This window comes from Canis lupus, chromosome 30 (genome assembly GCF_011100685.1).
Source record: "Canis lupus familiaris isolate Mischka breed German Shepherd chromosome 30, alternate assembly UU_Cfam_GSD_1.0, whole genome shotgun sequence".
Classification (NCBI taxonomy): domain Eukaryota; kingdom Metazoa; phylum Chordata; class Mammalia; order Carnivora; family Canidae; genus Canis; species Canis lupus.
Window position 1 is genome coordinate 7,756,196 of NC_049251.1, and position 24,146 is coordinate 7,780,341.

Below are 24,146 nucleotides of genomic sequence, written 5' to 3' on the forward strand. Positions count from 1 at the left end.
GGGACTGCCCAGTGGGCTCTCTTTGGCATATGCCCATGTACCTGGGCCACTGAATTCCTCTAGCTTGGATCCTCATCCCTGCATGGTTCATGCCCCTGGGTCAGCAGGGAGATGGGGCAGTTGAGTGCCCAGTAGGAGGGCTAAAGACAGGGCACTGCTCTGGCGTATGAATATCCCACCCTTGGCTGCATCCAGTGTGACTGCAAGCCGGGCACGTCAATGACAGGCCTTACTGCTGTGAATGAGCAGGACTCCTAGTCTCAACCTGCAACCAGGGAATGCTAGGATCCCAGAGGTCAGGCCCCCAGGGGGATGGAGGGCAGTGGTTCTGTTTATTTTCTGAAGGCACAGGTGCTCGGAACTAATGGCATTTGTTATAACTCTGAAAAGAAAACAACCTCTTCCCAGAATCAATCCCCGCCTGGCCTCTCCCAAGCCAGTGGCTCTTCCCATCTGGGATCTGGGGCTATGGCCATAGGTGCAGTGAACAGCTGTCCACAAACCCCTTTAGAGCAAGTGTTGGGTTCAACCATAACCACCTAAGAATCTGACCACTCTCAGTCTGCCTAAAGGGGCCCAGGTGGCCTGGAGGTTCACAGCTCCCAAGAGGGAGGGGGGCCCCTTGCACTAGGCTCTTCTGCTGCAGCCCTGAGGGTGGAGACAAGGAAGGGCCACTTATGGGTGGGGGGTGGAGAAGAGGGATGACCTCATTTTCCAGTGGTTGTGGCATCAGGGTAGGCAGAAGAGGAAGTGAATCCCCTTCATGCCCAGAAGCAGGGCCATCACTGGGCTTTGGAAGGGACCTCATCCTGGGCTTCAGCAGCCAGGTTTTTTTTTTTTTTCTCCCCAGGCCATTTCATTTCAGGAGCATACTACCCCCTGCCCCCCATTTCTTAGCTGTAGAACAGAGGTCAGGCTTAGGCAGGAAACATTGGGACAAGGCTCTTCTTTAGTAGGTGTAAGAAAGAGAAAAATAAATAAATCTCAAAGTCAGGAAAGAAAATGATGCTGACCTTGTAAAGCAGCCTGAGTGGGGATACATACTAGGAAGTAACACCGCCCCCCCCCCACCAGACCTAGGAGAGTGCCTCAAAGGCCTTCCTTAGCCCTCCTACTAGCCAGAAGCCCAGTCCTCTCAGTGGTCAGACAGCTGAGGCAGCTTTTCCAGGTCAGGCTCCCATCCCCCACAGGCAGGAGGCCAGGGAAGCAACCTCGTCCTGGGATCCTGGAAGCAGCCGTCCCCAGGAAGCTTGGACAGAGTGCCGGGTTCTGTATTAGGGAACTGACAAGGAGGCCAGCTCAGGACAGGTCTGAGACGGGACCTCACAGCAGGAAGGTTTGGTGTTTGATCCTGCTTGAACTAGGGGTGCTAGAATGGAGGTTCCAGGCAGCTAGACCTAGCCCTCCAGGTGAGGACAGAGTCCAGAGTGGGGCACCCCTAGTTGCACACTAGGGAAGGTAGAGTGAGGCCAGGACCCCATTTCCTGCCTCCAGTCCATATCCTTTTGCCCTCAACAAATATGTGACACTTATTCAGAGGCAGAGAAGAAGGATGAGGAGTAGGAAGTCAGATTGGAGAGGACCTCTAAACCTCAAATGGGCCCCTGCCCTGATGCTACCTGTTTCCTGCCTCCTCCTCTAGCCTGGCTGTTGAGGAGGGGGCTCCGGAGTCCAAGAGAGCCCCAGCTTCCCACATCCTTCGAATGCCAGGGCCTCTCCTCGGGGGGGTATGGAGCCACATCCCAGAGAAGAGTGAATGTCCTTACAGAATGTCCCAGAGAGATGAGGGCATCAGAGGCGGCTCTCCTGGGCACCTGCCTTTGCTGCGAGTGGGTCCTGCTCACACAGCTCCCGGAAGGCCTCACAGGGCCTCTCAGGCATGTCCTTGGCCTCAGAGGGGAAGCAGCCCCTAAGGCAGGCCCTCACGGACTCCTTCACCTCGGCCTCCAAGCCCTTCATCCTGGCCTCGTACTCTGCCAGAGCCTCCTGCTGGAACTGTGGGTACAGCAAGACCACCGCCTGGTTCAGGAGGGGCCAGCTGCCCACTCTCCCTCCCCTGGACAGTCAAACAAGGAGATGCCCCATGTGTTCAGAGCTCCCAGGAGACCGAGGTGGGAGGTGAGGGGTAGTGGAGGCCATCGGGGAGCCTCTCAGGGAACGGTGTGCCAACCAAGCAGAGGGATCTGTAGAGCTGCTTCCCCTTAAAGGGCCTCAGGACCCCCTGGGAACCGGGCCTGCAGCCCACCAGTGAGGGCTGAGTCCCCTTCCTGCCCCCACCCATCTCCCGACTGGAGGCTCCAAGGGTGGGCCAACTCTGCTGGCCGCCAGGGTGGTAGTCTCTGTCACCTGCTTTTCCATCTCCCGGATCTGTTCCAAGCAGGCTGCCTGCTTCTCCTCCAGCTTCTCCTGGTGCTTCTCCAGGCTCTCTGTCATCTGGGTAGGAGTGAAAGGCAGGGAATCAGGGCAGCACAGACGGGCAGCCTGGCTTGGAATGCAGCTACAATCCCAGGTAACCAGCTGTAAGACTTTGGGTGAATTTGTTAACCTTCAAACAGTTCTTTTAAATTTATTGTTAAGGGATGCCTGGGTGGCTTAGTGGTTGAGCATCTGCCTTTGGCCCAGGGTGTGATCCTGGAGTCCTGGGATCAAGTCCCACAACAGGCTCCCCACATGGAGCCTACTTCTCTCTCTATGTCTCTGCCTGCCTCTCTCTGTCTCTTGTGAATAAATAAATAAAATCTTAAAAAATACATAAATTTATTGTTAATAGTCCCACGGAGGAACGCCTGGGTGGCTCAGTGGTTGAGCGTCTACCTTCAGCTCAGGTCATGATCCCAGAGTCCTGGGATCGAGTCCCACATCGGGCTCCCTGCATGGAGCCTGCTTCTCGCTCTGCCTGTGTCTCTTCCTCTCTCTGTGCATCTCATGAATAAATAAAATCTTAAAAAAAATACTCCAAGGGTAACTTTAGGTCCATTCTCAGCAGGGCTCTCCTTCCTCTTCTGACACCTTGGAGCTTCAGGAAGCCCCCTCCCTCCCAGCCACCCACACCAATCCCATCCTTCCCTGGCCAGCTAGTCCCTATCACTTCCATCCAGTGCAGCTGGCCTGAGACAGATCCCTTTGGGCTGGTACTCTAACCTCCACACAAAGACCAGGACCCTGGGAAAGCTTGGGGGTTCCTCCTCCCCTTCATTGCCTCTTCCCATCCCTGGCTGCATGGACCACTCTTGACTGCACACCTCCTAAAGGCAATGTAAAGGCCTGGGGCCACCCCTTCCCTCCTATGTAGGGTGTGAACAAGTGTGTTTGAGTGTGTGTGTGTATGAAGGATTCAGCTCTTACACACCTGCTTAATGACTTGCACCACCTCCTGGATGTGGGAGTTGTTAATCTCTCTCTTCAGCCTGTTGGGGTGATCAGAGTTTCAGAGAGGGCAGGAGGCCCCTATAAAGGGTTGGGTAAGACCAGGTCTCTTCAGGGTGTAGACAAAATGAGAACTCCACCATAGGGGTAGAATCAGCTAGCCGGGATAAATCATAAGGAACCAAGGAGGAGGTGAGGGGCCACTGGGAGCTCCAGGGGCTGTCTGAGGAGAGGGACTCCTCACTAAAACACACTGTCCTTCACGGCAGGCAGGGGGGAAGCTGGTGTCCCAAGGTTTCACCTCCCTGTGTGTATGACTGGTTTTCCCTGAAATTCTCCTCTCTGCTCAAAGGGTGATAGCTTCTGTGTTTTCCCAAAGGACACTCTGATCAGAGGCAACAGAAATGGGATTAACTTTCCAGAGCCAGGGGACAGGCACATCTCTGGAAAGCGAGTCAGGATCCACTTGCAGGGAGGTCCCTTCCCACCTGGAATGGTCCCTGCTCAGACCCACCCTTCAGTCTGAGTCCTGGGCCTCCCTCCAGGGCTCACCTTTCCTGAGCCATCTTGTCTGAGGTGACTTTGACCATGGCCTGAATCCGCTCCAGCCTCTTGGCTTCCAGCTTTTTCTTCATCTCTTTAGTGTCACTGCAGAGAGACAGGTATCAGGAAGATGTTCTGTGGGGCCGGAGCCCTCCTGGGAGGTGAGAGTCAGGCATGGGTGGGAGGCAATGGTCCGTACGTCTCCAAGGTCTCCTTGAGGGTCTTCAGCTCTGCAGCCTGCTTCTCTCTGGCCAGCTCCATCATCTTGGCGATTTGCTGTGGGGTGGGGGTGGGGGTGCAAGTGCAGGGACAGACTTAGCTGGAGAAGCCCTTTGCCCAGAGTTTGCCGGGGAGGGGGGAGGGCCGTTGGCTGGGTTGGGGTCCCCGGGGGTCCCCCTCCCCGCACCTCAGCCACGTGCTGCTCCTTGCGCTTCAGGATGCACTCGTACTGCTCCTCGCCCTGCTGCAGCAACTCCAGCTCCAGCCGGTCCTTCAGCTCGCGCGCACGCGCGTCCGCGCCCTCGGGGCCCTCGCGGTCCTCCTGGGGCGCGGCCCCGGCGGCCTCGTCGCAGGGCGAAGTCCTGCGGAGGCCACGTGCGGGCAGGCGCTGAGCCCCCGGCCCCCCCCGCCCGCGCCGCGGAGGGCCCGCCGCCCGTACCTCTTCTTGCGGGAGCCCTTCCCGGGGCCGAGCCTGCGGCCCCCGCAGCCCCCCGCGCCCGGCGGCCCCAGCCCGGCCAGCTGCGCCGCGCCCCTCTGCAGCAGCTCCTCCCGGCGCCGCGCGCCGCGCCGCTCCAGGTCCCGGAGCTCCTTCTCGTGCCGCCGCTGCAGCTTCACGACGCCCTTCAGCTCCTGCAGCTCCTCCGGGCTGGCGGTCTGCGGCTCTGCGGAGGCCGGAGCCGGAGCCGGAGCCGGGGTGAGGTGCGCCGCCGCCAAGGAGCCCCCCAGGAGGCCCGGACCCTCCCCGGGCTCCTTCCCAAGATCCCTCGGACTCGCCAGGCCTTACCCGCAGCTTCTTTGGCGGCCTCCTCCCCGGCCCTGGCCCGGGCTGCTGCAAGAGCCACAGGGTGGGCTGACAGGTGCCCGGAGGTGGGTGTGGGGGGGGCGGTTGGGGTGCCAGGTTCTGGCCGGCTCCTCCCCGCCCCCTGGGGAGGTGGCACTATGGGCCCCCTGCAGCACACTTTCCCAGCGCTAAGGCTTCCTGCAAAGTCACTCCCATCCCAGGTGAAAGTCTGTTCTGGGGAGACGGTCCTGTGGGTACCACTGGAAAGGTCGAGGCCCTTCCAGTCCGTGGGAGGACCCTGTAGTGCATACCTGCAGATCCGTTGCTCACTGGGGCCAATGGCCCATTGACCTGGCCGGCAACTGGACTCCCAGTGGGGAAGGGTTTCTGTGTAGGGAGAGCGGATTAGGAACAAGGCTCCAAGGGCTCTGTCCCGGTCTGGTCTCTCAGCCTAGGTCCCTGCCCCCTCCCTCATCTTCCCTCTGAGAGGGCAGAGCTACTGGACCAGGTAACACAGACCTCAGGCAGAGCTCCCATGGCTTCCTTGAGCTTCACAGACTTCTTATCGTGGGCACTGAAGAACTTGATGGGATTGGCAAGAGCCACGGTGAGATCTGGGTGCATAGGGGCATCACAGGGCCTGGTATGTCCCGTGCCAGGAAGCCTCCCCCATCCTCATCTATTGCAGGATACGCTGTCCTGCCCCACTCTGGGGGCTGGCTTCCGGAGAGAGAGGGGGAATGGACCTGGGTTCCCAGGTCCCAGCATACTGTGGGCCACCTACCTGCCCAGGTGTCAGGTACATAGTCCTTCATCTCCAAGAAGACAAAAAGCGCAGGCATGGTAAGGGGCATGTTGCTCTCGCTGTGCAGGCACAGATGGTGGTAGCCTGTTGGGCATAACAGGTGGGCAGTAAGCCATGCCTGTCGCCACCCAGTGCTGCACAAGAGCAGCCTGGTACTTAAGACCTTTGACTTTGGAATCTGAGAGGCCAGAGTCTGAGTCTGGTTCTGCACCTTCCTGGTTGTGTGACCTTGGGCAGTTTACTTTAAATCTCTGAGATTTTCCTTAGCTGTGAAATGAAGTGAATGGGGTCTACCTCATGTGGTTATTGTTAGGATTAACTGAGAATGTGTTATAAGCCCATCACTCATTTTAAGTGCCCAGTTTATCAGTTACGTGGGAAATTGCCCCAGTAGTTCCAGAAAATTACAGACATTCTCTTAGGTGGGCAGAGGCCCTACCTCTGTCAGTTTCCTATTCTTGCCACACTCCATAGGCTAACATGAGAGGGTTAGGTAAGCTCTCAGGGCCACCTCCCTAAAGCTGCTCTACCCTCTGGACAGCCTCCTAACACTGACCTTCATCTCAGATCAGCTAGCAACAGCACAGAAGGACTCCATCCTTACCAGAATTCAGGGCATTAATGGGGATGATTCGGTGTCCAAGAAATTTGTTGCCTTCCTCCATTACAGCCACCCTGAGAGAGGCCAGCTCAGGCATCAAGATCTAGGGAGAGTTCGGGACAGGACAAGCTGGGACGGGGAGAGGGTGACCAAGCTACCCACCTCCCTGGCTTCAGAAGTCTTAGCATCAGTGTGAAAACGTGGCAGGTGTTACCAGATTTGGTGAGGACAGAGGGCACACTCTAGGCCACACACATAGGCATCCTCTTAGCTCATGCCTTGGCTGGTCCACACGGGAGAGAAGGGTTGGCTATGCAGCCCAGGGCTCGGGGGTCCTGGTGCAGACAGCCCTTGACAGCCTTACCAATGAGTATCCAGTCAGGGCAAAAGACCTTCTGGACTGGGACTCTGTACCCTAAACTGGGTGTTCCATAGGACTCTGTACCCTGGACTGGGAGTTCACATTTCTACTTTTCGTCTTAAGATGAACACACATGCACGTTTGCATGTACACACATATACACGGATGCACACATAAAACTTGCTCTCCAAGTAAATTTCTACAAATGTGGATTTTGGACTCTTAAAAATCAGAAGGGTAGAGAGAGGAGGAGGATCAAGGAAGTCCCTTTCTTTAGTTCCTCTTTTCTGTGAGTAGAGGCCAAGAAGTAGGGACGGACCGGACCGTAGCCCCTGCCCTGCCCTAGCTTCCCACCTTCTCAAAGACAAAAGGCTCTTCCTTCCAGACAGGATTGATGGAGTTGGCACTGGGTGACAGCCTGGTGCGATAGCGCCTCTTGGGGTCCCCAGGAAGGCCAAAGAGTTCTACTTCCACATAGGTGCGCACACTGCGTTCAGACAGGAACTGCCCAGAGATCACCTGGGGGTGGGGACCCATGGGAGGCTGGCATCAGCTCTCCCACCCAAGCTCTTCCCTCCCACCTGGAGCCTCTAGCTCCTGTAGCTGAAGCATCCATTCTTGGGTACTATGGAGAGCCCCATCCAGCTGAGGCTGTGTGGCGCAGGGGTTACAGCTAAGCCCTTGGCCACTGGGTGCTTCCAGCATTCAGGGAAGAGGTGTGGGCCTCCCCACCTCACTCCCTAAGCAAAGAAGGAATAGAGCCCTCCCCTCTCCTCCCCTCCCCTCCCCTAGGGCCTGGGGCTCCTGCAGGCCCCTCACTGCCTATTCTTCTCCCCTCCCCCACCCCAGCCTCAGCCCTTCCCCTTGGTTTCCATGGGGACCAAGAGGCAGCCTCCAGTGCCGAGGAGGAGGCAGTTTCCAAGGCAACTTGCTACTGCACGAACTGACTTGGGCTGAAGTTTTCAGGATATCAGGGGAGGGGGTTGGGAGTGCGGGAGTAGAGCGCCTGTGTCTCTCTCCTCACGACCCCAGCCCTCGCAGCCACTTGTCCACCCCAGGGCCTTGCCGTAATGGACAGGGTGGTGGCTACCACCACGTCAATGCGATCCACCGAGAAGGGGTTGAACTGCTTGTCTGGGCGGCGCATGAACTCATGCTTGAGGAGGTAACCACTCTGCCCATTGAACTCGAACAGCGCCATGTTCTGCTGCATGGGCAGGTCTGGAGGGACAAGAGCACACAGTGAGGACGGTGCAGCCCCAGGTCTGCACCCGGCCTCTATTTCCCACACCCCTCAGCCTCTCCTGTCTTGTGAATGGGGAGCTTGGCTGGACTGTGAGAATGACGATCTCTCATGACCCAGCCTCCTTCCTGAGGGTGTCTCATCTCTCAGGAAGGCTCTGCAACCTGGAGTTAGTGGGAGCTAAGCCACAACTGGGCCAGGATCACAGAGGGGGTTGAGGCTGGGGTTCCCACAGGCCCATTCCGGCAAAGCAGCCAGAACCCAAGCCAGCACACTGGCGTCTTCACGTGCATACTGGTGCACGTGCAGTCGTATGGGCATGAGCTAATGCATTTATATCCCTAACCGCTCACATGCCCACACGGGCTCCCACAGCCTAGAGGAACATCAGGACACCGGTCTGCTCTAAAGACAACCCCCCACCCCAGGAATGAGGTGAAGGTGGGAGAGGCAGGGCGCAGGGGAAGGTTCTTAGGGGCCTAGGAGTACCCTCACCCATAGTCTGGAAGTTGAGGGCAACCATCTGGCAACCAGCATTCCAGAACATCTGGGGCATGTAGTTGGAGGAGTCCATGCGGGTGCCCTTAGGGTAAATGCGGCTCATCTGGCGCTTGTTGTAGCTGCTCCAGAGTTTAGGAGCTGGCCCAAGGCCACCCACACCAAGAGGACCCCATAGCTCCCTCTGTGAGCCCTGTCCCCAGGCCTTCCCCATCCCTCCACCCCATCCGGGACCCTGGCTATGGAGGCCTCAAGGATACTCCACAAACTTCACTGAGGCCTTGGAGAGCAGGTCATAAGCCTTGAGCTCTGTGAAGGACGAGATGACATAACTTCGGTTCTTCTCTGTGTGGGCGAGAAAAGGCAGAGGGTCCACGTCAGGCTGGCCGCCCTCCCTCTGGGGAGGCTCCCTCCAGAACGGCGATCCCTCCAACCTAGCACTTCCACTGAGGCTCAAGGGTGTAAGGGGCCAAGCTGGTGTGCAGATCTGTGTGAGTCATGGCATGCTGGGAGGTCAGGGTCTGTGCAGGAGACATGCCCAGGGATGGGCCATGTGCCACGGTCCTGGAGAGGGAGGGACACATGCCCTGGATGGCACAGAGGAAAGGAGCCCAGGGCGTTAGGAACACACTGTAATATGCAGAGAGTGAGCACATGAGCTATGGCTGAACATGAGGGGTGGGGGTAGGGCTGGGAGGTAGACACGGAGTCAGAGAGGCCATGGGCGGGCACAGGTGGGGCTGCGGACTGTGGGTGCAGGGATGAGGAGTCAGTGTTGTAGAGGTATACGCTGCACAAGCATGTGTAGGAAGCGGTATTCACATTGGGAGGGGCACGCACAGATGGGAAGAGCGCAGTGTGTGTGTGTCAGGAGGTGAAGGTCAGTAGCATGGCTGTGTACAGAAAGGGAAGGGTGCAAGGGGCAGATGTGCACTGGCCAGTTTTCTCTGCCTGTTGCCCTTCCCAGGAGTTCTCATGCCCAGCGGGGCCGGGGCTCCTGGGCTTGGACCAACCCAAGACACCATTCAGCTCTGGGAGCCACAGAACCTGTAGGAGGCTACAGGAGCCCCAGGCCAACAGGGCTGAGATGGCCTGGCATAAGTGGCCGAGCTGTCACCGACACAGTCCAGAGCATTCTGGTTGGTGCCAAGTTCCTCAGTACAGCACCGGGAACCTGGGAGCCACTGCCACTTAAGCCCTTTCCCTGACTCCTGTGCCGGCTATTTATAGATAGGGCCCAGAGGCCAAGGAAGGGGGGACCCCCTCCTCCTTGCCCCCCCCCCCCCATCAAGCTGCTCAGCTGTCAGGACATAGTTCTTAAGGGCCTTCTCCCGAATCGAGCACAACTGCCAGCTTACAACATTCCCCCACCCCGAGCTCACTCACGGGCAGAGAGCTCGAAGGAGATGAATTTGGTGGGTTGGATGTAATTCACGAGGCTGGACATCTCCTCGTAGGCTGTCACCTCCAGGCCCGCCGTGCCCTGGAGAGGAGAGGGGAGGGCAGTACAGAACCCAGGGAGGTGGCCCACACCCGCGCCTGGGGGCTCTGCAGTGGAGACAGCAGAAGGGGCTTGGGGCTGCCTACACACCTCATCCGACTGCATCTTCTTGATCTCTTCCTCATCCAGGTTTCCCGACTCCTCCTCCTCCTCTTCCTCCACCTCTTCCTCCTCCAGCTCTTCCCCTTCCTCACCAGGCCACACTGCCACACACACTCCATCAGTGCTGGGACTGGGGCCCCTACACATCCCCTCTGGGCCCAGCCCCTCTCTCCCCCTCTAGGTGCTCCCCGACTGTGACCCTTCCCCTCCCAGGCTGACTCACCTGTGCCCTCACCCACAGAGGCATTAGGTGGGCAGTTGCCCTCAGCGTCCCCACCGGATTCCTTGCTGGGGGCTGCTGGGCCAGAAAACTGGTTCTTTTTGTTCTTGATGAGGATCTTGCCTCGGAGATCCTCAGGGCTAGGCAGAGGGATGCCTGGTTTCAGCTGTGGGAGAGAGGAGAGGGTCAGGACCATGTCCACACCTTCAGGGTGAAGCCTCAGCTCCTTCACACCGAGCTAGGCTCCATCTGACCTGCACGCTTCTTCAGCCTCACCTCCCACGAGTCTTCCCATCATGTGCTGCGCTCCTGCCTGACCCAAGTTATCCAGTTTCTCAGACAACACTCATCTCCCTCACCTGCCTAGAATGCCCTTTCCCTACTCTCACCAAGATAAATCCGGTTTCCCCTCAGATTTCAGCTTGTCACCCCTTCCTCCAGGAATCCTTCTCTGATCCCCAAGTACTCCCATAGAAGCCACTGATTGCAATGGCCCGGTTACTTGTCTGTCTCTCCACTAAAAGTAAGCAACCTTTTGGGGGGCTGGGACTGTGTCCTTGTCATTAATATACCCCCAAAGGCCAGCATAGTGTCTGACACATGGTAAATAATAGGATCCTGGCCCCACAGTCCTCCCAGGTAAATCCCAACATCCTCAGGGACATCTGCCTCCTTAACTTGGCTCCCACACGGCTCCAGGCCCCCAGCCTGCAGGCCCAGATGTGCCACATCAAAGTCCACTCACTGGGAACTTTTCCAAGGGCTCTGTGAGCAGCATATCCCCAAACATCATCCGGCAGTACTCAGCCATCTTGGCCTGTTGGCGGGGTCTGTAGGGAGCAGGAGTGGGGTAGGATCCAGCAGCTCCACCCCCCTCTTGTCCATCCTTTTGGGCCCCTGACCTGGGTCAGGGACATAGGCAGGAGGACCTGGGGTGCCCAGGAGCTTGTGTCGAGACCCAAGAGAGAGCCGGAGGGCATGACTACAATCAGGGAGGGCAGGGGGAGGGCAGCTGGAAGCAGGAGGTGGGGGCAGAGGGGAGAATGAGGCTGAACAGATGTGATACGCACGAGTCCACATGGTTTTCAAATGACAGGATGACAGGATAGGGGGAGGTCTTAAAGGCACTTTCTGCAATGGCTTCAATGGCTTCCTGGAAAAGAAGGGGTCCCAGGTGGAGAGATCCAACATTTCTTACCCTGCCCTCAGGGGTTCCCCTCTCTACTCCCCAATTTCATTTATTTATTTTTTTAATTTTTATTTATTTATGATAGTCACACAGAGAGAGAGAGGCAGAGACACAGGCAGAGGGAGAAGCAGGCTCCATGCAGGGAGCCCAACGTGGGATTCGATCCCGGGTCTCCAGGATCGCGCCCTGGGCCAAAGGCAGGCGCCAAACCGCTGCGCCACCCAGGGATCCCTACTCCCCAATTTCAATACACATAGAACTGGAGGGCCACTGTTACTGCTGTCTCCTCTGGTCCCCTCTAGTCCCCTCACTGGTCTGAGGCCTCCAACCATCCCTCCTTTCTGTTTCACCCGCTCCCCCAATCCCTGAGCCCAGGGCCCTGACATAGTGCCACTGCCACCAGCTTCCACACACCCAGTCTTACCTTGAAATAGATGTCTGTGGTCATGGTGAAGCCATGGGTGATGATGGGCTCCTCGTCAGGGGGCTTGCCCTTCCAGCAGTCCAGCTCCACACAGCGGCAGCCAGCCAGCAGCACCTGGCGGTACATCTCTGCCGAGGAGAGGCCAGAGAACTGGCCGGCTGAGCCAGAGAGGAGGGGAGAGGCAGGGGCACGCTCAAAGCCAGTCCCGCTCGCCCCAGCCCGCTCCAACAGTCTGTCCTTCCACAGCCCCTGGGCAAGCCATGTGAGGGATGGATTCAGGGAGGAGGAGCAGCCACCAGAAGAGGAGAGGTCCCATTGAGGTCACCCTGGTCACCTGTCAGGTAGGTGTTGTGTGAGGAGTTGATGAAGTAATGGTTGAGTGGCTGCGTCATGTCGTGGTGGAGTAGCAGCTTGTCCTGGGACAGGACGCTGTTCTCTGGGCCACACAGAAACCACACCATGCCCTCAGGTGATAGCTGGCCTGGGGAGCAGGGGACAGCTGTCAGGACCGCAGCCCCCGCAGAGTGAGTCAGGCCCATGGAGAGGAGGGGCTCCCCTAGTCCTCACCCCTCTGCACGTTGATGCCACTGGGTTCATACTTGTCGATGAGGCCCCGCACCTGGTCAGGCCGCGCAGGTGGAAACAGCAAGGAGTTGAGACGGGGGTCCCTCTGTTTCTGGTTGATGAATTTGGTCAGATGCTCCTTGGTCATGTAGGGTTTGGCCTTGGCATGGCTGCAGGCCAGAGAGGGAACAGGTCTATAGCTCCTGGGCTGGGGACCACGGACAACTGCCTTCTCCAGAGAAGCCATCTAATCCCCAGCATGGCAAGTGGGATTTTAGCCACTAGCCCTTCCCCATGCCCAGCCCAGCCGAGGAAGCTCACTAAGAAGTGAAGATCTCGTCTATTTCTGGCCGAGGACAGAGGTTCATGAGGAAACTCTTGTAGACAGATTCTGGGAAGTCCTCAGGATTGATGGCATCATTCTGGGGGGACAGAATGATCATTCCTGCACTCACCTTCTCAGCGCTAAGAACCTCCAAAGAGGCCCAGCCCTGTGCAAGGGAGCCTGTCAGAGGGAGGGCTCAGGGCAGGCAGAGCAGCATCAAGTATACTCCCGAGCACCCACTTTTCAACATGCTGGTTGCTGAGCAGAGCACATGCTTAGCTGGTTTGCCTCACGCCTGAACCTGGACACTGGCTTAGTCTGTTGGCTGGAGCAGGATTGGAACTAGGAATGACCAGAGCAGGGAGGAGGAGAGGTTTGAAGCAAGCGGTGCTGCTGCCAGAGCAGTGGGCTTGCTTGCTTTCTTTTTCTTTCTTTCTTTCTTTCTTTCTTTCTTTCTTTCAGTGGAGGATAAATTTTCCAAAAGAGGCAACTTGAATAAAAACAATGCACCTAACAGCAGAGCCCCCAGATGAACAAGCTAAAACTGACAGAACCAAAGGGATAAATAGGCAATTCAACCCTAATAGCTGCAGACCCTAAACAGCATAAGGAACAGCAACAAATAAGATAAACTGGACTTCATTCAAAAATTAAAAACTTTTATGTTTGAAGGATACCATCAAGAAAGTGAAAAGATAATCCACAAAATAAAGGAAAATATTTGCAAATCAAATATCCAGGAAGGGGCAATTCAACAGTAAAGAGGCAGATAACCCAATGGAAAGACAGGCAGGAGATTTGAATAGACATTTCTGGGATCCCTGGGTGGCGCAGCGGTTTGGCGCCTGCCTTTGGCCCAGGGCGCGATCCTGGAGACCCAGGATCGAATCCCACATCAGGCTCCCGGTGCATGGAGCCTGCTTCTCCCTCTGCCTGTGTCTCTGCCTCTCTCTCTCTCTCTCTGTGACTATCATAAATAAATAAAAATTAAAAAAAAAAAAAAAAAAAAAAAAAGACATTTCTTCAAAGAAGATATGCAAATGACCGATAAACACATGAAAAGATGCTCAATCTCATTAGTCATTTGGGAAATAAATGCAAATCAAAACCACAATGAGATACCACTTCACTCCCATAGGATGAGTCCAGTTTTATTTTATTTTTTTAAAGTTTTTTTATTTATTTATGATAGTCACAGAGAGAGAGAGAGAGAGAGAGGCAGAGACACAGGCAGAGGGAGAAGCAGGCTCCATGCACGGGGAGCCCGACGTGGGATTCGATCCCGGGTCTCCAGGATCGCGCCCTGGGCCAAAGGCAGGCGCCAAACCGGCTGCACCACTCAGGGATCCCGAGTCCAGTTTTAAAAAGACAGACAATAACAAGTGTCAGTGAGGACACTGGAAACTTCGTACATTGCTGGGATGATTGTATAATGGTCAGTCACTTTGGAAAACAGTTTGGCAATTCCTCAAAAATTTTAAATACAGAGTTGCCACATGACCTAAATAGTCTACCTCTAGGTGTAGAGAATGAAAACATATGTACACAAGGCTTGTACACAAGGCTTGTAGTGGTATTATTCAAAATGCCAAAAAGTGGAAACAACCCAGATGTTATTAGCTGATGGACACAGAAGCAAAAGGTGGTATACCTGAACATTGGGATATTACTCAACAGTAAAAAGGCGCAAAGTGCTAATAAGTGCTACAAAATGGAAGAACCTTGAAACCCTTATGCTAAATGACTGAAGCCTGATGTCAAAGGTCACATATTATATGATGTCCAGATTAGGCAACTTTATAGAAATAGAAACTGCCAGTAGATTAGTGGTCTCCAGGGATTCTGTGCCTTTGTGTTCCATCCCAGAAAAACCCATTAAACGTCTTCCAGGATCATACTGAAGGTCAACATCAGTCTTTATCTGGAGCAGAGTCTGAACAAGAGAGCCAGATTGTACCTCCCTAAGACTGGGTCTTAGACCCATCTGCTCCAAGCAAAGATGGTTCAATGACTCCTCCTGGGACATAAGGAGAGCCAACAATGAGGATTTGGCCAGGGTGGGAGCTCAGGAGACAGGAGCCCATTCCTACCCTCTTTCCAGCCCCACACTTGCATTCCTGTGACTGATGGCATCAAGGAGTCACCAGCTCCGTTGAGCCGTGACTTGAGGGGGAGTAGTCTTCCCGGGGCCCATGTGAACAGGTGACTGATGAGGTCTGACTTTTATTTACTTATTACATTACCAATTCTTATCAGGAGACAAAACTCCATGAGGTGCAGGTGGTGCCCTATAGGAAAGCTCTGGCCAAGGGGACGCAAGGGTCTGAGATCCACTCTCCTAGCCTGGCACAAACACTGGGCTTGGGGCTGCATCTACCCAGAGGGCTCCTTTTCGTGATCTGTATAAAGCCCCTTGCGGATGACCTACATACAACTTCTCATTAAAAATTACTTAATCAAAAGAATAAAATAAAATAAAAATTACTTAATCAGGGATGCCTCGGTGGCTCAGTGGTTGAGCGTCTGCCTTCACTCAGGTCATGATCCTGGAGACCCGGGATCAAGTCCCATATCGAGCTCCTTGCATGGAGCCTGCTTCTCCCTCTGCCTGTGTCTCTGCCTCTGTGTGTGTGTGTCTCTCATGAGTAAATAAATAAAATCTTTTAAAAAATTACTTAATCAGAGGGGGGAAAATCATGTTTTCATGTGTTGAGCTAAAGGCTATGTCCTGGCAGCTTCTACTCTTGGTCAGAGGCAACATCCCACACACGTTCTGCAGAACGAACCCCTTCCCCACATTTCAGATCCCTGGAGGTTGCCTCCATCCCTGCTGACCTTATCTTGCTCCTCTAGGCCAGAACATTCACTCTCAGCTTTCATTCCAAGACCACCACAATGAGCATGCACCCATCCTGGCTGCTTGCCCTAAACACAGTCCACCATCCACTGCCTCCCAGGGAGTAGAAGTAGGTGGTATAGACCAACCTGTTCTGGACTCAGGCACCTCATCCCCACCCCCCTGGATCTATCTCTGTGCCTAGTATCAGAAACCAGTGCTCAAGGGTTAACTGGCTTTTTAGGCTGTTGGCCGTGCTGTGCTATCATTCCTGCCCCCCGCCCCTAACTGGGCCTGGCCACGCTGGCCTTTTGTCCCAGCCAGCTCAGATGAGGGGGTGAGCCAAGCCAGGAGAACCACTCACCTTGCCTTTTGGGAGGTGGCAGGCACTGAGGGCAGCTTCTACCCGCTTGCGGTCAGCAGGAAACATCTGGAAAAAACTGAAGGAGCAGAGAAAGCCACCAGGCAGACAGAGGAGTCAGACCCAGAGAGGGAAGGCTTTGAGGAGCTGGATGGAAGTGCAGGAAGAGAGTTAACAAAACTCACTTTTTCACAGGAATCTTCCCTTCGGGGTTGAGCTGCATCTTGAGTTTCACCAGGCTGGTGAGGGCCGAAAGCAGCTTGTTAAGGCCCCGAGGCTGGCACACTGAGCCCCGCACCCTAAGACTGGGCAGGCAGGCACTTACATTTTGTCCAAGAAGGTGCTGCGGGAAGCATTGGCCGTCAGTGGGTGCTTGGCCAGAGCCAGCACGTCTTCAGCCCAGTTCTGCAGGACCCCGGAGCATGGCAGTCAGACCCTTGAGCACTCAGGTGCCCCCGCCCCCTGCAGCCCAGGCCTGTCCCGTTGGAAGCCCAGGCTACCCCAGGAGCCCAGCCGCAGGCCCTGCGCCCCAGGTGTACCTTGCCCACATTCTCCTTGTAGGAGACAAAGTTGTGGAAGGTGAGGTCCACCATGTCAGGGCCAGATACCACGGTGAGTGTCTTTAGCAGGAAGTTGTTGTCAGGAAAGTCCATGTTGAAGACCTCTCGGAGCTTCTGGCTCTGCAGCAAGCGGTGACATAGTATCAGAAGTGTGCCCCAATTCCTGCCCACTGTGGCTTGCCCTGTCCCTCCCCACTGCACTAGAACTGTGGCCACCTAGGGGGAATCCCATCCACATGGGAGTGGGGAGCCACAGGCCTCAGCATCTTCCCACCCCTGAGTCCAGGGGCTGAAGTGGGGATGGAGGGCCCACAGGAAGAGATTAACCCAGCATGCAGCCTGAGAGTTCTTTGTATTTTGTTTGCCATTTTTCATTTGAAAATGGATTCTTAGCTTCCAGTCTCATGGAATCCTGCTTCCCATCAATCCCTTCCTCTAGTTTTCCTACCAGCATTAGACAAATAGAAGCAAACGAGATGGGGTGGGGGATGTGCACAAGCAACACTCTCAGATTGTCTGGGGTGCTCTCCGGGCAGGACCTGGACACATGATATCTCTGTTCATGGTTTCCTGGTACCAAGAGCTCTGACAAGCTCAGGAGCAGCCACATCCCTTCCTCAACTCAGGGAGAAGGCCCTATTGCCCAGCCTGGGAAAGCTTCCCCTCGCTCCAGAGATCAGGCTCCCCACCTCCACAGGGACTTCTGCCCTCCCCATGGAGCTTGTGCCTGTGCTGAGCCTGGGCTGCCACTGGGCCTACCTACCTTGGGTATCTTGGCAAACTTCCCAAAGCGGGTATCCCTGATGCTGGTGATATCTAGAAACTCCGTCTCCTGGAGGGTGCCCAGCAGGAGCAAAGAAGGGATGAGAAAAGTCAACCAAAAATGAAGAGGAGAGAAGAGGGAACTTCCAGCACCCCTTCACATCTTGGCCAACTGCCTTCTGTAGATGCCAGCACTACCTGGGGTAGCCTGGACCCCAACCTTCCCTTCCCCCCATCAGGTTCTCCCTATTCGTGGTGAACCTGTTCCCTTCCTCTGTCCATCCCTCCCCTGGCCACTCAGGAGCTGTGGCCTGTGGTCTTGCCCTCACTATCCTGGACTCTCCCCAAGTTCCCCTTCCCTTCCCTGTATCCAGGTGCTGAGACCCTTCTTGATCTCTCTGAGCCTTCACGTTTCCCAGTACCACAGGTAGAGAATCAGCTTCCAGTGGCAGTGCTTTTTCCTCTCTCTCCCCAAGGGATGCAAGCATCCTCCCTCCCAAGGCAAATAGCTGCCGCCCACAGGAAAGCCCCCAGAACCACCCCTCCAGGTCATTCCCTACTCCACAGGCATTTACACCTCCACCTCTGCACTATCAAAAGGCTGCTCTCATTCAGTGGATCAGCAGGAGCTCCAGGCTGTGGTAAGTAGGGGCTGCCTCACCTTACTCTGATATGTCCAATATAAGTAGTAGCCCTTGGGATCCACACGAAGGATAACCGGAGAAGCTATCGTGGTTTCCTATGGACAGAGGTGGTCAAAAGAAAAACAAACAAACAAACAAACAAACAAAAAAGACAAATAAACGGAAAAAAAAAAAAAAAAAAAAGATAGAAGGGGTCAGCTCTCTGCGCTGAGACTTCAGACCAAACTTCCCTGGCCCAGGCTAGGCCAGGGGTTTCAGAGCTCACCATCTCCCTGGGAGGTGGCTGGCCAGGGAATCTGCAGGTGTATTCTTTGTTCTCCAGAGCTATGGGTTAGGCACAAGCCTTAAAACCTCCAAATCAGGGTTGGGGAGGAGTAGAGAATTAGAGACAGAATTTCTGAAAGAGAGGAGGCTTCTCCTCTGAAACCCCAAACAGAGGTTCTCCCTCTAGACCCCAAAGAGGGTCTTGGTCCCCACCTCTCCCTGTTTTCAAGGGCCACAGCTTAGCCAAAGGGGTAGAATGTCTCTTGGCAAGACAAGAGTGCCACCACCCCGGAAAACTGACCAGCAAGGTGAGAGCTAAGAGCCCAACTCCTGTGCATCCAGGCCTTATACAATGCACCTGCTATCTAGCTTCCCACGTGCCCCATCCTCCCCTCCACAAACCACTCCCCAGCCAACCCATCCAAGTGTCCCATAGGCACCAAGCTCATTCCCACCTCCGAGCCTAAGAATCCCACTCTCCCCTGCCTGAAATACCTTCAAAGAGCAAGTCTCTCCTCTTCTGAAAAGCTTTCCCTGAAACATGCTACAACAGTGTGTATGTGGTTTGCACAGCAAGGAGCCCATCCGGAAAACCCCCAAGGGCTTATAGACTCCAGAGAAACAAGCCTGTGCTGTAGCATAAGCTGGACCATAAGCTTATATGCTAGACCATGAGCTCAGTGCTCCATGTTTGCTGAAGAAATCAGTGAATGATCAACGAACTCGCTTCTAAATTCTTGTTCCACTCACAGAGCAGAGGCTATCTTTCATTCTGATGGTCTTCATATGCATATAAAACAAGATCATAAAATTGAAGTTTCCAACGAGGCATGGTAGTTGCTGCACACAAACCAGACCAAGTGCAGAATTTACAAAGGAAATGGTCAAAAGAAAGGTTCTCAGGCCAGGGATAGTTAGAGTATGGGACAAAAAACACTTTGTGAGGAGGCTAATTTTGGAGAAAGCAGTGTTGGAGCTCCACTCCCTTTCTTCCTCAAGGAAGGGTTGGCAGTGCCTGACCCCTCACTTTTTTTTTTAAAGATTTATTTATTTCTTTATTTATGAGAGAGCTTGAGTATGTGCATGTGAGTGCAAGCAGGGGGAGGAGCAGAGGGAGGAGAGAAGCAGACTCCCCACTGAATGTGGAGTCCTACCTGGGGCTCCATCTCAAGATCCTGAGATGATGACCTGAGCCAAAATCGACAGTCAGATGCCCACCCATCTGAGCCACCCAGGGGCCCCCTGGCCCCTCACTTTAAGCCTAGTGAGGGATTTCAACTGTACTTAGAAAGCTTTGGTCACCCCTGCAGTTGTGGGGCAAAGTAGACTGGGGTCTGACTCTTGCCCAGGAAACTGGGTGTCAGAGGTACTGAGACCCTGGTTGTGCTAGATGAGGCCAAATCCCAGGTTCCCTTCAGGCAGTGAACACAAGAGTATGTGCTGGGGTCCAGAGTGGGCCTATGAGAAAGAAAGAGTCCAAAGCCACAGGAAATTGAAGGTCATAAATGGATTTCAAGGGGCTGAAGAAATAATTTTGAGTGACCTTCTGAAACAGAGATGGAAGAAGGATCCTTATGTAAGGGATCACTAGCTCAGTGGGGGAGGCTCTCCCCACTTTAAGGAGAATCATCAAAAATGTCCACCAGAGAAAGAATAAGCCTAACCTTCTACCAACCTCTGAAAGCATGAGGCAGTTGGTGATAGCAACTGTTCAGTTCGGAACTTGGTACCCCCCCCCACCTCCCTCCCCGCACCCCATGGTGGGGAGGCCTTGGAGGAAGATCAGGGAACCCTGCTGCAGGCCTTTGCAGAGCACCTATAGCCTGCCTAAAACCATTCCTAAAAGGAGGAGGGCAGAAGGTGCCATAAGATTTGAGCTTTGAATTATAACTGGCTTCTGAAATAAGACTGGGTTTCATGAGGTAAGATGACCATAGCATGATTGTCTATGACCCAAGAGCAAATGGAATGTCTTGTGACTGGCTGAGTTTCCTTCCATGGGCAGAAGAGCTTCTCCCACCAAATATGTTGTAAAGGGACCATGGGAGGCAAAATTAAGCTGGGAGTTGGTGACATCTTTTGCATTGTGCTTATTCAACATGACATGACATACCCACATCATCTGCCAACTGGGCAAAGCAATTCTGAGCAGAGCCCTGTCTCAAGGGTACATGTGCCCCATGACAAAGCTTAGGAGCTTCCTGCTCCTGGAGGTCAGGATTCTCAGGACATGCCGTGCCCTGTCTCAGGGTGGGGAGTGGGGCAACCAACTACACAGGTACTGGCCTGCACAGAAAGCCATACAGCATGCCCCCACCCCTAATGACCCTCCATCCAATCAGGTTACACACACTTCCCAGAGGAACTGAGAGAGGCCACTTCATTTTTCATTCTGAGCCACTTCCCTCCTTCCACACTCTCCTGGGACATGTCACCACCATGCCACATCGCCCACACCACTCCTAGGGAAGCAGAAAGCGTCTAACCAGGGGCCTCCTACCCATAGTCATGGCAACCACATTACTCAGCCTCGTGCAGCCCAGAATGGCCAAGAGCCCCAGGGTGCCTTAACTCACAGACCCAGAATTCCCTCATACCACCTGGAAGGAGGATGGGCAGCCCTAAAGACCTCCTCTCCCCCAGAGACTTCCAATTCCCTTGCTGGGACCAGCCCACTGTGATTCCGTTAATGCAGCCTCACAAAAGGCCTTAGATGGCTCATTTCCCTGCCCAAGAGAATCCCTGACTTATCACAAAACAACATTTTCAGGAGTGAGGAGGACCAGAGTCTGGGAAGCAGGCCCCAGTCTGAGAAGGAACAGACAGTAGAGACAGAGAGGTACAGAGCAAAACAGCAGCTTCCCCGTTTCCTTGCAGACAGACGGGTGGCTGGGAGCTCAGCTGAAAGAAGCTAGCAGAAGCAGAAGTCAATCAGTTCCTTCCTAGGCCCGGGAGCAGAGGCCTCCAGCTCTCACTTAGGGTTCCCCCACCTTTTCTGGCCACCCCACAGCAGCTCAGGGGAGAGTGGGACCTCCCTGGGCTAGGGCAGAGCCCTATGGGGAAGAGCAAGAGTGGGGGCATCTGTGCTAGGAGTTAGGGACCTTCTGGCACTGTCACAACTCCAGGGCACTTTCCTCCCACTAATGCTGAGATCAGGATCCCCCTACCCTTGTCTTGGTGGTTTGGGGGACCACAGACCCAAACCCAAAGAAATTCCCTTCTGTGACCACGCAGGCAGCTCATCCTCTTGTCCCATCCAGACGCAGAGCCCGAGCCCCAGCAGTCCAGGGACGTGCAGTCAGGGGCACACCCCCCACCCCCAGGTTTGTTTATCCAGGCTGTTGTATCAGCTGCCTGGCCAAGCCTCACAGGCGCCTGGTCCCAGCAGACATAAACCAACCCAGCACCCCCTAACAGCAGGGCCCCCACCACCCCAGTGCCCCAGCAGCCCACACCCCTGCCCCACTCACATCGTCCCATTTGATGAAGCGCTCCCCTTGGCTCAGATAAGCCTCCACCTTGGGGGGCAGCAGGACAGGGCTGAGCAGAGACATGGTGCTACGTGGCCCTCTCTGGAGAGGCTGGACAGGCGGAGGAAGGAAGGAGGGCGGCTGGAGGAGAGCCAAGCGGGCTCACATGGCACCCGCCGAGGGCCCGGAAGTCTGGATACTCTTCTAGCCCACGGCTGCCAGTGGCCAGCGGAGCCCAGGGCTTTGGCCAGAGGCCCATCTGCCTTTTAAATCAGGCTCCTCCCACCTGCCTTCAGTGGGGGGCTGTGGTCACTGCCTGTGTCGGGGAGGTTAGGCTCCCTCCGCAAAGCCCCCGCCCTCACCCCTTGTGCCTCAGCACTTCCTGCTCAGGGCTTCCTTTTCTGTGCTCTTCAGGACTGAGGGGCGGGTCCTGAGGCCTGAGGCCTGGTCACCTTGGAGCTGGGGTAGGCAGGCAGGGTGGGAGTTCAGCCCCAGGGGTGATCTCTGGTCAGATGAAGCTGAAGGGCTGGAGAAAGAACAATATGGGGGCCACATGGGGATGCTGTCGCCCAGGCTGGGCCTGAGGGGAGGGTGCAAGGAGCTCCCCAGGGGAAGGGACTGCCCCAGAGGTGGACTCTAAAGAATAGGAGTCTCTTCCAGAGGCTGAGGAGGCTGGGACCACTCTGGACAGGGGAGTTGAAGGTGAGGAGGGCCCAGCTGGGGCGTTTTGAATAAGCAAAGTTTGCTGAACACCCAGCTCTTCTTTCTCAATGCTTCCTCCCATGGAAATGAGGTACAGTGAGGCAATCACGCCTCTCACCTGCTGCCATGCATGATTCCTCTTGGCCCTGTGGGCCTGGCGGAGGCCTGGAACCGCCACAGACCAGACATTACTCCACACACAGTAACCCTTGGCCACCAGCCTCCCCTGCACTCCTTTGCCAAGCTGTCTCCTCTGCTCTATGCCCAGGGCCCTGGGTGAGAACACAGGGAGCAGGAGGCCACTTAGAGAAGCCTCAACTCTGGCTGCCTTCTCAGGGCGCCTGAACCCAACACTGACCAGGCTCAGGGAGCTCAGTCCCAGCCTTAATCAGCCAGCCACTTCCTCTTGCCTAACCTGCTCCTCTTTATCACCCTTTTTACCTTAGCTGGGGGAGCAGAGAGCTCAGCCTAGGACTTCCTTCCCCTCTTGGGGCCTGCCTTTCTGCCCTAGGGCCCAACTACGTGACCCTCACCCATGCCCTATAACTGCCTCTGCTGGCCAGTCTGGGCCAGAGCAGGAGAACAGGGGCCCCTGAAGGCTGGAGCTAGGGGGATTTCCTAGGACAAAAATACCCCGCAGATAAGCAATTCCAAGACCAGTAGGGTGGATCCTGTAACGAGACCTGACAGCCTGTGGAAGAGCTCTGGAACTCCTCCATGCTTTCATGCCCTCTGCCATCAGGACTCATCCATCTGTCCCCTCCCTCCAAGCCTTCTGTCTCTCATCTCTCCACCCCACCCTCCTTCCAGCCCTGTGCCCCTCTGGGGGCCCCTCTGGGGCCCCTGGCCTTCTCTCCCTGGGATCAGGTTCCCTCTTGGTCTGTTTGAATGGATTTTGCAAGGGAAATCCTTGCCCTTTCCCAAAGACTCTGCACACCTGTCACCTGCAGCTATCCCTGGACCTGCACCCAAGTCCCACCCTCTTGTCTGCCTGAAAGGTAATCCTCTCCCTCTCCCTCAGGCTGGGGAGGGACAAGAGAGAGGCTCCTCTTGTGTCATGGGATTGGGCATGCCACAAGGAAGGCAGAGATTTCTGTACTCATTACTCTGATCCTTTCACTGTTGGGCTCTGAAGGGCAAGGCTCTAATCCATAGGATAAAGCCTCACCCATCTTTGCCCAGTGATGGCCTGGACCCAGTTCTCGAGACCCCCAATTGTAGCTTCAGTGGGGCCTGTACTTTCCTCCCCACGCCCTACCTAGCAGCCCTCAGAATGCAAGAAATCCATGTAGCAAGGGGAGCCAGGAAAACCTTCAGCAAAGAGGACATTTTTTCTTTTAAAAAATACACTTAGGTTTCTTAAAACGTGAAATGACCAAGAAAAATATTGTGTAAATAATAGTGGTGTGGATATGAAGAAAATCAGGGCAGTCACAAAAATAACCAGTTTAGGAAATGTGGCTCCTGGGTGATTGAGCCCAGTAGCAGGCGCCCGACACTGTCTGCCCATCCCAGCCCCAGGGCAGAAGGTAGAAGGGCGCGGATGCCCCCTGGTGGGCACACTGGAAAGCACGTGCCTCCTAGGGAAAGGCTTGGGGATCCAGGAAAGCGGATTCTCAGGGAAGTCACTGGTGAGCCTGTGTCGTGGGCGATCCATGGAGACGTGTTCGCTGCAGAGTTTGGCATGCGTGAGCTTTGGCGATAAGAACTTCTATTCAACGTACCGCTTCCCAAGGAGATGCTGGCACCTAGAACCCAGGAGGCAGGTCTGGATTCTCTTGCTCACTTGTCAGTTTTGTGTGGGG

At 55.2% G+C, this 24,146-nt stretch overlaps 1 protein-coding gene across 6 annotated transcripts; it reads right to left on the reverse strand.

The window, feature by feature from the left end:
- Positions 1–927: 927 nt before the first annotated feature.
- On the reverse strand, positions 928–22,031 carry PLCB2 (phospholipase C beta 2). 6 transcript variants are annotated; one of them, XM_038580039.1, is made up of 33 exons: positions 21,640–22,030; positions 17,923–18,000; positions 17,263–17,331; positions 16,479–16,619; positions 16,265–16,344; positions 16,125–16,178; positions 15,943–16,018; positions 12,739–12,839; positions 12,421–12,587; positions 12,188–12,334; positions 11,854–12,011; positions 11,311–11,393; positions 10,986–11,070; positions 10,244–10,406; positions 10,009–10,121; positions 9,804–9,900; positions 8,678–8,762; positions 8,415–8,539; positions 7,743–7,897; positions 7,031–7,195; positions 6,319–6,418; positions 5,694–5,798; positions 5,429–5,523; positions 5,221–5,296; positions 4,913–4,957; positions 4,568–4,790; positions 4,316–4,490; positions 4,109–4,185; positions 3,919–4,014; positions 3,350–3,407; positions 2,347–2,433; positions 1,819–1,995; positions 928–1,282 (listed from the first exon to the last, which is right to left on the reverse strand). In XM_038580039.1, exons 1-33 carry the CDS (start codon positions 21,721–21,723, stop codon positions 1,136–1,138), a joined length of 3,687 nt encoding a protein of 1,228 aa, XP_038435967.1. In that variant the 5' UTR covers positions 21,724–22,030; the 3' UTR covers positions 928–1,135. The 6 variants fall into 6 exon arrangements, 5 of the variants coding, with proteins under 5 accessions (XP_038435967.1, XP_038435970.1, XP_038435969.1 ...); XM_038580042.1 differs by having other exon boundaries at positions 1,256–1,995; positions 4,913–4,954; positions 21,640–22,029; XM_038580041.1 differs by having other exon boundaries at positions 1,256–1,995; positions 21,640–22,029.
- Between the last annotated feature and the right edge of the window lie 2,115 nt (positions 22,032–24,146).